Source organism: Bombina bombina, chromosome 2, assembly GCF_027579735.1.
Source record: "Bombina bombina isolate aBomBom1 chromosome 2, aBomBom1.pri, whole genome shotgun sequence".
Taxonomy (NCBI): domain Eukaryota; kingdom Metazoa; phylum Chordata; class Amphibia; order Anura; family Bombinatoridae; genus Bombina; species Bombina bombina.
Window position 1 is genome coordinate 318,046,867 of NC_069500.1, and position 12,431 is coordinate 318,059,297.

At 38.7% G+C, this 12,431-nt stretch overlaps 1 protein-coding gene across 1 annotated transcript in view; it reads right to left on the reverse strand.

The window, feature by feature from the left end:
* Window positions 1-12,431, reverse strand: part of LOC128647766 (transmembrane protein 17B-like) — a 76,561-nt gene that overhangs the window by 22,714 nt on the left and 41,416 nt on the right. The window contains exons 2-3 of the mRNA XM_053700488.1: window positions 9,449-9,552; window positions 5,696-5,809 (exon numbers count right to left, since the gene is read on the reverse strand). Of these exons, the coding sequence (XP_053556463.1) occupies window positions 5,696-5,809; window positions 9,449-9,552 (218 nt within the window). The remainder of the gene's footprint in view (window positions 1-5,695; window positions 5,810-9,448; window positions 9,553-12,431) is intronic.

Below are 12,431 nucleotides of genomic sequence, written 5' to 3' on the forward strand. Positions count from 1 at the left end.
TACCTAGTTAAAATAAATACAAACTTTCCTGTAAAATAAAAATAAACCCTAAGCTAGATACAATGTAACTATTAGTTATATTGTAGCTAGCTTAGGGTTTATTTTATAGGTAAGTATTTAGTTTTAAATAGGAATTATTTAGTTAATGATAGGAATTTTTATTTAGATTTATTGTAATTATATTTTAGTTAGGGGGTGTTAGGGTTAGGTTTAAACTTAGGTTTAGGGGTTAATAAATTTAGTATAGTGGCGGCGACGTTGGGGGCGGCAGATTAGGGGTTAATAAGTGTAGGTAGGTGGTGGCAATGTTAGGGAAGGCAGATTAGGGGTTAAGAATATTTAACTAATGTTTGCGAGGCAGGAGTGCGGCGGTTTAAGGGTTAATATGTTTATTATAGTGGCGGCGACGTTGGGGTGGCAGATTAGGGGTTAATAAGTGTAGGTAGGTGGCGGTGACATTGGGGACGGGAGATTAGGGGTTAATAAATATAATGTAGGTTGCGGCGATGTTGGGGGCAGCAGATTAGGGGTTCATAAATATAATGTAGGTGGCGGCGGTGTCCGGAGCGGCAGATTAGGGGTTAAAAATTGTATTATAGTGTTTGCGATGCGGGAGGACCTCGGTTTAGGGGTTAATAGGTCGTTTATGGGTGTTAGTGTACTTTTTAGCATTATAGTTATGAGTTTTATGCTATGGCGTTGTACCATAAAACTCTTAACTACTGACTTTTTAATGCGTTAGGACTCTTGACAGGGTAGGATGTACCGCTCACTTTTTGGCCTTCCAGGACAGACTCGTAATACCAGCACTATGGAAGTCCCATAGAAAAGACTTTACAAAGTTTACATAAGTCATTTTGCGGTAAGGCCAAAGAAATGTGCGGTGACCCTAAACCTTTAAAACTCGTAATACCAGCGGTAGTAAAAAAGCAGCGTTAGGACCTGTTAACGCTGCTTTTTTACCTTAACACACAACTCGTAATCTAGCCAAATGTAAACCACTTAAAGGACTGGAAACAGACAGGATAGTCTCTGATGGCAATAGGTAGGGAATCCAGCGGTATGGCAGTTCAAGGGTAAATCAATAGAATGGTCAGGCAGGCAGAGTTCGGCAACAGAATGGCAATCCAATATTTTAGGGTTAAGGCAAGCAGAGTAGTCAAAACAGGCAGAGTTCACCAACAGTAAAGCAGTCCAGCAATTCAGGTGGTTATGGCAAGCAGAGTAGTCAAAACAGGCAGAGTTCATCAACGGTAAAGCAATCCAGCAATTCACGGGTTAAGGCAAGCAGCGTAGTCAAACAGGCAGAGGTCATCAACAGTTAAGCAATCCAGCAATGCAGAGTTTAAGGCAAGCAGAGTAGTCAAAATAGGCAGAGTTCAACAACAGTGAATAAATACAGCAATTCTACATACAGATATACAGCACAGGAGGAGCACAATAAGTAACACCTACACTTGGGCACAGGTGAGAGAGACTGAGGCCTTTACATAGGGAAGACAGGGCGGGCGGTGATGAAGTCATCACTGTGCTGCAGATATACTACCGTATCCCTAGCAACAGGAGGAGTGCCTGTGTCTGTGGCAACGGCCACAGCAGAACAGAGGAGCAGCGTGACTCTGTCAGAGCTCATTGAGTGCAGACTCCCCTCAAGGATATTCAGGAGAGAATTAAGGCTCTGAGAATTGCTAACTCCTTCATCTGTTACGCAAATATGCAGATTATTCGCATAAATGCAAAGTCAAAGAAGGAGGGAACTTTTCGTCCAATTCTGGAGCTAAAGTGCCTAAACAAGTTTCTGAGTGTTCCCTCTTTCAAGATGGAGACCATACAGTCAATCCTTCCTCTGGTTCAGGAAGGACAGTTTATGACCACAATAGACCTGAAGGATGCATACCTTCATGTCCCGATACACAGGGAACATTTTCCGTTCCTGAGGTTTGCCTTTCTGGACCAGCACTTCCAGTTCATAGCTCTTCCGTTTGGTCTAGTTACTGCTCCAAGGATATTTTCGAAGGTTCTGGGGGCTCTTCTAGCCGTTGCCAGAACACGAGGTATTGCAGTAGTGCCTTACCTGGATAATATCTTGGTACAGGCACTATCTTTTCATCTAGTGGAAGAACATTCAGAGTCCCTTCTCAATCTTCTTCGATCACATGGATGGAAGATAAACTTGGAAAAGAGTTCTCTTACTCCAAGTACAAGGGTTATTTTCCTGGGGACAATAATAGACTCCATATCCATAAGAATATTCCTCACAGATCAGAGATGTTGCAAGCTAACGTCGGCATGTCTTGCCCTTCAGGCCTCCTTGAGACCCTCAGTGGCTCAGTTTATGGAGGTGATTGGATTCATGGTGTCCTGTATGGACATCATTCCTTTTGCAAGATTCCATCTCAGACCCTTACAGCTATGCATGCTGAGACAATTGAACGGCAACCATTCAGATCTGTCTCAACAGATCATGCTGGTCAACCTGTTGAGAGACTCACTCTCTTGGTGGCTCTGTACAGATCATCTGTCCCAAAGCACGTGCTTCTTGAGACCGTCCTGGGAGAGGGTGACTATGGATGCAAGCCTTTCTGGCTGGGGAGCCGTTTGGGGTGCCAAGAAGGCACAAGGTCTGTGGACTCAGGAGGAGTCCTCCCTTCCGATCAATATTTTGGAACTCCGGGCAATCTTCAATGCCTTGAAGGCATGGCCCCTTCTGGGTTTGTCCCAGTTTTTCAGATTCCAATCAGACTATATAACCTCGGTTGCCTACATCAACCATCAGGGGGAACGAGAAGTTCCTTGGCGATGAGAGAAGTATCTCAGATACTAGAGTGGGCGTAGTCTCACAGATGTACACTGTCAGCGATTCACATTCCGGGTATGGACAAATGGGAAGTGGACTTCCTCAGCAGGCAATCTTTTCACCCAGGGGAATGGTCTCTCCACCCTGAGGTGTTTGCAGAGATATGCAGCGAGTGGGGGACGCCAGAAATAGATCTCATGGCATCCCGCCTCAATACCAAGCTACCCAGGTACGGGTCAAGGGATCCTCAGGCGGAATTGATAGATGCCCTTTTCAGTCTGATTGCTCCATCGTGGCCCTGAAGGATGTGGTTTGCGGTTCTGGTGGGGGTGTCCTCATCTCCTCATTGGAGGTTGCCTTGTTGCAGAGATCTGCTGTTACAGGGGCCTTTAGTTCATCAAAATCTAGATTCTCTGAGGCTGACTGCGTAGAGATTAAACGCTTAGTCTTAGCCAAGAGAGGTTTCTCTGAGAGTGTTATTGACACTCTGGTTCAAGCTCGTAAGCCAGTTACTCATTGTATCTACCATAAACTGTGGAGGACTTACTTATACTGTGAAGAGCGTGTTTTTTTCCTCGCATAAGGTTAAGGAATTTTACTTTTTCTCCAGAATGGACTGGAGAAGGGTCTATCTGCTAGTTCCCTGACAGATATCGGCCCTGTCAGTGTTACTGCACAAGAGAATGGCTAAGCTTCTGGATGTGCAGTCCTTACTAGGATCAGACCTTTGTTAAGATCTGGGGCTCCACCTTGGAGCCTAAATCTTGTTCTTAGTGTTTTGCATCAGGCTTAATTTTAGCCTATGCATACTGTTGACATTAAATTGTTATCTTGGTAGGTTCTTTTTTGCTGGCTATTGCCTCTGCTTGCAGAGTTTCTGAGATTTCTGCTTTACAGTATGATTCCCCTTACCTTGTTTTCCATGCTGATAAGGTGGTTTTACATACTAAATTAGGGTTAATCCCTAAGGTGGTGTTGGACCATAACATTAATCAAGAAATTGTTGTTCCTTCCTTTTGTCATAATCCTTCTTCAGCGAAGGAACACTTGCTTCACAATCTGGATGTGGTTCGTGTCTTGAAGTTCTATCTTCAGGCTACTAAGGAATTCAGACAATCTTCCTCTTTGTTTGTCATCTATACGGGGAAGCTTAAGGGGCAGAAGGCTACTACAAGTCAACTTCCCTATCTTTCTGATTGAGGAGTGTCATCCGCTTAGCTTATGAGACAGCTGAACGACAGCCACCTGAGAGAACAACGGCTCATTCCACTAGAGCAGTGGCTTCCTCCTGGGCTTTTAAGAACGAAGCCTCAATGGATCAGATTTGTAAGGCGGCTACCTGGTCCTCCTTACACACTTTTTGTAAATTTTACAAGTTTGATGCAGCTTTCGGGAGAAAAGCTTTGCAGGCTGTGGTGTCCTCAGAATAGGGCCTGCCTCTTTTTTCTGTTTCCTCCCGTTATTCATTCAGTGTCCTCTGGAGCTTGGGTATAGGTTTCCCAACAGCAAGGAATGAAGTTGTGGACTCTCCCTGCCTTATGGTAGGAAAAAAATAATTTATGCTTACCAGATAAATTCCTTTCCTTCCTGGCAGGGAGAGTCCACAACCCCGCCCGTAATTTATTTTTTGATGGGCGGCTCTCTTTTTATATTATTTCTTCTGGCACCTTTATATCATGATGTTTCTCCTACTTTTACTTGTTCCCTCTGCAGAATGACTGGGGGATAGGGAAAGTGGGATGGATATTTAAGCCTTTGGCTGGGGTGTCTTTGCCTCCTCCTGGTGGCCAGGTGTTGTATTTCCCAACAGTAAGGAATGAAGTTGTAGACTCTCCCTGCTAGGAAGGAAAGAAATGTATCTGGTAAGCATAAATTATGTTTTTATCAATGTCAAATAGTATATATAAACTGCATTACGCATGAAAATATATTTGGCTTGTTTTATAAACAGATCCACATCCATACGGGAATTTAGACCATTGGGTACCCTGGTACCCAGAGTTAAAATCCAAAATACCTCCCTTTCATTCAGTTTGTCCTCCCTATTGCCACCTCGTCTACCAACTGGGACAAAATCAATACCTTGATCTTGATCTTTACTGTCTGAATTGTGATGTGTTCTGAAATGTCTGGCTTTGGGGGTGTTAGATTCAGGATCCTCAATGGATCTCAGATGTTGCAAGAAGCTATCCCTGAGTGCCCTCTTTGTTTTCCCTGTGTACTGAATGTACAGCCAATACATGTGAGCAGGTATATTACATGAGTTGTATTACAATTTATGAAGTACCGTATGTCAAATGATTAGTTAATGTCAGCTGCCCTTGACTCAAAAGTACTGCCCTGGAGAACATGTTCACATGTCTTACAGCATGTCCCTCGACATTTAAAACAACCATGTTTTTGTTTTAACTATGTACTGTGTCTACGTGTGGGAAGCATAGAGGGGGAAAGAATGTTTTTGAACATTTTGGCCTTTTTGGGTACAAATTTGACTCCCTTGTCAATGATATCTAACACCTGAGATCTCATATCCTTTGAACCCTTATAACTTTTTTGTGCTATATATTTTTTTAATTATTTTATTAGATGGTGTTATTATGAATGTAACTGTATTTTGTAGTGTATTTTTATGTGTTTTGAGACACTTTTTTGATTCACAAAACAGTTAACAGAGGACACGGTAGTAATTGTAGTGTAAATTGTGATTGTGCTCCAGCAATCACGTTTACTTTCAACTAGTAATACCAGCTGTACACCCATGATAAACCCCTTATCGCTTGCACGCAAACGTTATGGCCCCACTCGTAATCTGGCCCTGAATCAGCTATATAACCTAAATTGTATGCATTATTATACTGCTGAATTTGTTAGCATATGCAAAAGAAAATGTGTGTTTACCTTTTCATGTAAATTTCCAATGTATCCCAGGTACAATCTCAGAATTTCAACTACCATAAGTACGACCAAAGCTGTGACAAGTAGAAACTTATAGTAGCTAGAAAGCAAATGAAACTGAAAAAAATCTGGTTATTTATAATGTGCATAGAAACAGTGCATACAAATTAGAAACTACAAAAAACTGCAGCTTTGCATCTCAAATGTTTTTTTTTGCAAGCATTTACCCATTAATAATGCAGCTTTAGTTTGGCAAATGAGTATTATTTATATTTAATGGCATTTTTCACTAATTTCCTTGCTATGGAAAAAAAAATATCCTTACTAACCATTCAACGCACTTCCATATGGATGTAATAGTAATGCATGTTGGTTCACACATGTGCAGTAGAACAGAGATATAGATATCAATACAACACTCTTTTCCTCCCATAAGGATGTTTTGCACTTAGCATTTTTAGTTAATTAATTATATCTTATTAAACAGCTATATTAAACAGACAGGCTCATGTTTCTTTTTAATCTTAACTCTACAACTAATAATAATATAAATATATATTTATATATAAAGACAACCTACTTCCAGCATGAAGTCTCCTACAATAATGTTCATGCATAAAAGTATTTATCCTCACTGATTTTACAATTATTTTCTGCCTTAAATACAGTAAAGTAAAAATGTAACTTTTATGACTCACATAAAGCATGCAATTTTGAACAAATTTCCAATTTTCTTATAGTATCTAGTTTGTTTTGTTTTCTTGGTATCTTTTGTTGAAAAGCATCCCTAGTTAGGTTCGGGAGCAGCAACACACTACTGAGAACTAGCTGCTGATTGATGGCTGCACATTTATTCTTCTTGTCATTGGCTCACTAAACTGTTCAGCTAGTCCACAGTAGTACATTGTTGCTTCTTCAACAAAGGATACAACGGAATGAAGCAAATGTAATAATAATAGTAAATTGTAAAGATATTGAAAAGTGTATGTTCTATCTTAATCATGGAAGAATTTTTTGGGGTTTCATGTCCCTTTAAGAGAACACAAGACTGAGAGACTAATGGAGGCAGGTTTGAAGCTAAAAATGGGTTCATGAGAAAAGATAGATACAAGGGGGTAGTTTATTAAATGGCGGGCAGACATGATTCGCTGTAGCAAATCATGTCCGCCCGACATTGCTTACAACCGCTGCTTCTTAACTTAAGTTTCAGAAAAACTTTGGGGGTAGATTGCAGCATCCGCTGCTTGTTAAATCTACCCCAAGGTGTCAATAACACAATTTAACTACTTCACTCTTCTTTAGGAACACCTTGCCAGCTCCAGTAGAAATGTTGGGCTACATAAATTGTTACTGCAACAGTATTTATTTTAAATTCCTTAACTGTAGATATAGATCACAGTCATTTGCATCAAGTCACTGAGATCTTAACTTGTCTTATGCATTGTTAGGGTGACAAATTATTTATATTGCAGGGGTTCTAGGGTCCTTATCTGAGCCTTTATAATGCAGGGGATGATAATAAAATTGTACTTACACACTAAACAACAGAGGATACTTTACAACAAGACGGTTGTAATAAATGAGTCCTCTACCACAATTAAACTCTCCAATTTACGCTATTTTTTATTTTTTTTAAATACAACTGAAATAATCCAAATTCATTATCTTGGCACATGAAGGGTTCTGAAGAGCCCGGCTATACCCAGAAGTTTACAACATTCTCAGACAGACCCTCTCTTTCTTACACCAGTGCAGGGGCTGGCAACTTTTATGAGCGCTGTGCCAAAGTAATACTATAATGAGACCATGTGTGCCAGCCTTATCTTTTTACTTGAATAATAATAGTTGAAAACAAAGTTCAGATCAGCACTCCAACATTGTGCAAATGAGCTGAGATTCAGACTTTTAAAAGGTGCTTACACCTTCAGGAATCCTCTCATAAATCCACTACCAATGGATATAGAAAATATAAGAGAAGGTAGCACTCCATAAAGTAGGAACAACCTTTAATAAAGCTGCAGCAACTTTTCGGTGCTCATGCCCCGTTCTCAAGCTAACACATAATAAAACACACTCCAATTATAGCAGGTGACTAATTATCAGGCCTCATAGGGGCGTGTATCTACATTAATTATACAAATTCTAAAGTACCAATTTTAACCCTAGATTGACAAAATCAAATTGGACCACCCATTAAAAACAATCAAAAGGAAAAACAGCTTGTTTAAAGGGGCCACAACTCTGTCAGTATTTAGCAACCTATAGTATAGGGATTTATTCCAAAGTACAAAATTATATTTAATAAAAGGTAGCAAATTAAACTCCTAGTTGAGACTCTTTGGTGACATAGTATCCAGTCTCCAAATCCATTTTGTCTCTATGGAATGATATATTATCTTCTATTTTCCATAATAATAATAATAATAAAGACCAAACATCAAATTGAACTCCTAGCTCTGCAGCCATTATGTTCCCACTTATTCACGTCAGATCAGAACCTTGGCCCTACAGCCCCTCTGTCACCCTAAAACCATACTAGACCTGAAGTCTTTGTCAACCCTAAAGTTCCTCTGTGATCCCCAAATCTTAGTTTCCCCCAAGCCTCGCAATATACTGCTTTTAGTTCCCTACAATGTAGTGTGGTAGAATTAAAAGGTTGTGTTGCCATTCAAAATGACTCCATGTGCCACACTCTGCACACATGCCATAGAATATAGCTGACCTCTGCTCTAGTAGTTCTTTCTTCCAGACCCCATGGAACTCTGTTTGAAATAATGAGCCAAGTGCACCGTCCACAATGGCAGATATTTGCCATAGAATTGACATTCAGCTATTCAATTTTTTTACTGTAGGAGTGTATGATGTTAATTATCTCCCTCCCATAACAAATGTGTATTAGAGAATTTACTTAAAATTTTCAGGGTTTGTAGTGAATCCAGCCATGTTTAGAAACAGTGTGTATGGAATGCTCAAATTAACATAAGGAACTCCCTTTCTTCCATCTCATAATAAATCTAATTAACTGGCTCCAATCATACTTAAATGTAAAAAAAAATGCATAGAAATGATCACTTGGAATATCTGCTTATCAGACAGTGAGGAATAAGACCACAAGGCCTATCAAACATTATTATTTAATTTATTTAAATAGCAATCTTTCATATGCATTATAGAAATGTTCTGTTCATCTAAAACATCAATATACTTATCACTGTAAGATTTTGAAGCCAAACTACCTCTTTCCCATACAGCCAGAACTCCAAGGGTCAATATATATCTCAAAAGCCACATTTCAATCTAATGCCCAAAAGAAGATCCCAAATATTCTACAAGAATTCTCTTCATGGGCAAATATTCACCTTGCCAGCAGTGAGAGAAATCACACAAACATTTTGGGATTTTTTTTTAGACCTTGTATTGTAATGTAGAAGTCTCTGTTTGTGTAGTGTTACATAGATTACACTACATAGCAACATAAAGATAAATTCTCAAGATAAAATTTGTGTTTCTAAACTTTTTTTAAGGGCCTCACCGTACCGACGAGACTTCTTAGAATATCTCGCCTGAACTGCAAGGTTTTGAATATCAGGCCCCAAGTTTATGATCATCAGATCCTTTGTGAAATCTGCATTTTGATTGTTTTTTTTTAAGGAAGAAAAAGATTTTTCAAAAGAAACAATCATGGTGACCATGCCCTTTTATTATATTGTACGCCTAAATGTTTTGCATATATCAAGGCAAAAATCAACTGCTCACCTTGAGTTCCAATATTATGATCTCTGATAAAAACCAGAATGGGAAGTAAAAAAGGTTGAAATACAGCATCATCTGAAGAGGAAGGTTTGACAGCACTTCATGGCCTAATAAAAAAAAAAAAAGTGATCAAAGGCTCTAGAATTGGCAAGTAATTTTTATTACACCTGGTTGTGTGCAATATTTTCTCCTCTTTTTCTTTCTTTATTTAGAAAGTAATTTATATCTGTACTTCCATTGTACCAAATATTTCAATAACAATGCAAGGAAAAGAGAAAGGAGAAAAAGAGAAAGAAAGAGAAAATAAACCGTGATGAGAGAGAAAAAGTCAAAAGGAGAAAAATAAAGTAGAGAGGAAGAATTGAGAAAGAGAGGGGGAGGATGAGAGAGGAGAGACAAAGGAAGACAGAGTGATGGAGAGATAAGAGATAGGGAAAAGAAAGAGTAAAGAGAGAATAAAGAGAATGGTTAGAGAAGGGAGAGAGAGAAGACAGAGTTGATAGAGAAGGAGGGATAGAAAAGATAAGAGAAGGGAGAGAGAGAGAGAGAGAGAGAGAGAGGACAACAAGAGAAGACAGTTAAGTTTAAAAAAAAAAGGAAAAACAACAGAGAGGGGGGAGAGGAAAGATAAATAGAGTCAGAATGAATAGAAAGGAAGGACAAAGGATGAGGGATGAAGAGTGCGAGAAAGGTAAGAGGCGGGATGAAGAGGAGAGGGAGAGAGATGGAAAAGAGAGAAGGTGAAGATAACTGAGAGAGTAAAGACAGAATTGATAGAGAATGGAGAGTGAGGGAGAGATAAAGTGTAGAGATAGAAGGGAAAAGAGAAGCGAGAGATAGGACAACAGGAGTAGACAGAGTTGAGTTTAGAGAAGAGAATGCAGAGAGAGATCAAAGAAAAATATAAGGAAGAAGAAGAGGGGAAGAAAGAGAGAAGAAGGAGAAATAGAGTCAGAGGAGTAAATAGAGAGAGAAGAGAAAGGAGGGAGAGTGGGAGAAAGGTGAGAGGGAGTATGAAGAGAGAGGATAGGGAGATAGATGAAAAAGAGAGAAGAAAGTAAAGGGAAGGTGTAGGAGAAAGAAGAGGGCAGAAAGAGAAGGGATCGAGAGAGATAAGAGAAAGATTGGCTGGAGAGAGAGTAAATAAAGCAGAGTGTAAGAGGAGGCACAAAGAAGAGAGTATAAGAAATGCTTTTTACTTCTGGTTGCAAAGGATGCAGCCCCCCCACCCTAGATATTATATGTTCATTGTTACCTGTGCCCCCCCCCCCTCACTTCCTTATTATGATGAGGCTGACAGCATAAAACAGTGAGAAGCAGAAAGGGGAGGAAAGTAAGGAGCCTGCACTTGACTGCTAGAGATTTTGCAGTTGTGTATTAGGCTATGAAGGTTAGAATATCAGCAGTACCAGGAGCCCCTAAACTACCAAAAACTAACGTCTCAGGACAAAAACAGAAAAGAAACAAAAGCATATTTTTTTAATGCCCCTCTGTGAGTCTTTATCATGAGCATGGCCTTAAGCTATTTGGCCTAACACTAGGGCTTCCTATAAAAGTGATATTTCAAATACATAATTTACCAGCATGTTTGTTTGTTTCAGTGTTATTGGAGTAAAGTGTGTGAGCTTTATCTTTCACTGAATGTCTTTTAGTGAGTTTTATGCCACATTTTGAAGTTACAATGGGATGAAGTGTAAAAGGCAAGATTTATTTATCTTAGTCTCTCATCTTGTCACAAGTTTGAAATAGTTTATATTCTAGTTATAAATATAATACACTGGGAGCCTTTTTAAAGGAGATATTTTCAGTGGCGGTTCTAAAGGGGTTCAATAACCGCCACAGAAAATTTAATTTTGCCCCCCTTTGTACCTGCAGCCCACCACTTGCAGAACTACAAACACTAGCATGATGCAGCAATAGCAAGGGGCTTTTGTTTTTGCTTGTGTATACTTTATGGCCTGAGTGTTGCCATAGTAACCATTGTTGTAGTGATCAACTACTTTGGTCTTCACTGTTTTGAGCAGCTCAATAATAGAGGTTTTTCATATAGATATATAGGTATAGATATATATTTTACAAAAATTTAGGGCTAGATTATGAGTGGAGTGCTTACTGTTGTGCGTGAGCGAGTGATAAGGGGTTTATCGTGACTTTAGAGCTCTGGTTAACTGTTATTCTCGACAAAAAAGTTGCATAAAAATACATAAAAATTATATTTAAAAAAAAATGCAATCAAAAGTTATCAGGACTCAAAGATATGAGGTCATAGGTGTTAGAAAAAGAGGCTTCAAATGACTTTAACATAGAAATGCATATATATACATTTCTAAATATGTATATATATATATATATATATTATATATGTACACATATGTAGTTATGTATTTATATGTATTTACAGACATATATACACATATAAACACATAAATACATATGTATATATATATGTACAGTATATATATATATATATATATATATATATATATATAAATGCATTGGAGTCCTCTGCAGTTAAATGGACAGTCTACTTGAAATTTGTTATTGTTTAAAAAGATAGATAATTCCTTTATTACCCATTCACCAGTTTTGCATAACTAAACCAACACTGTTATATTAATATACTTTCTACCTCTGTGATTACCTTGCAGACTACCCCCTTATCTCAGTTCTTTTGACAGACATGCATTTTAGCCACTCGGTGCTGACATATATAACTCCATGGGAGTGAGCAAAATGTTATCTATCTGACACACACATTAACTAGCACTGTCTAACTAAGAAAAACTGTCAAAATGCACTGAGATAAGAGGCAGCCTTCAAGGGCTTAGAAATTAGTATATGCGCCTACCTAGGTTTAACTTTCAGCAAAGAATATCAAGACAACAAAGCAAATTTGTTGATAAAAGTAAATTGGAAAATTGTTTAAAATTGCATGCCCTATCTGAATCATGAAAGTTTAATTTTGACTAGCCTGTCCCTTTAACGC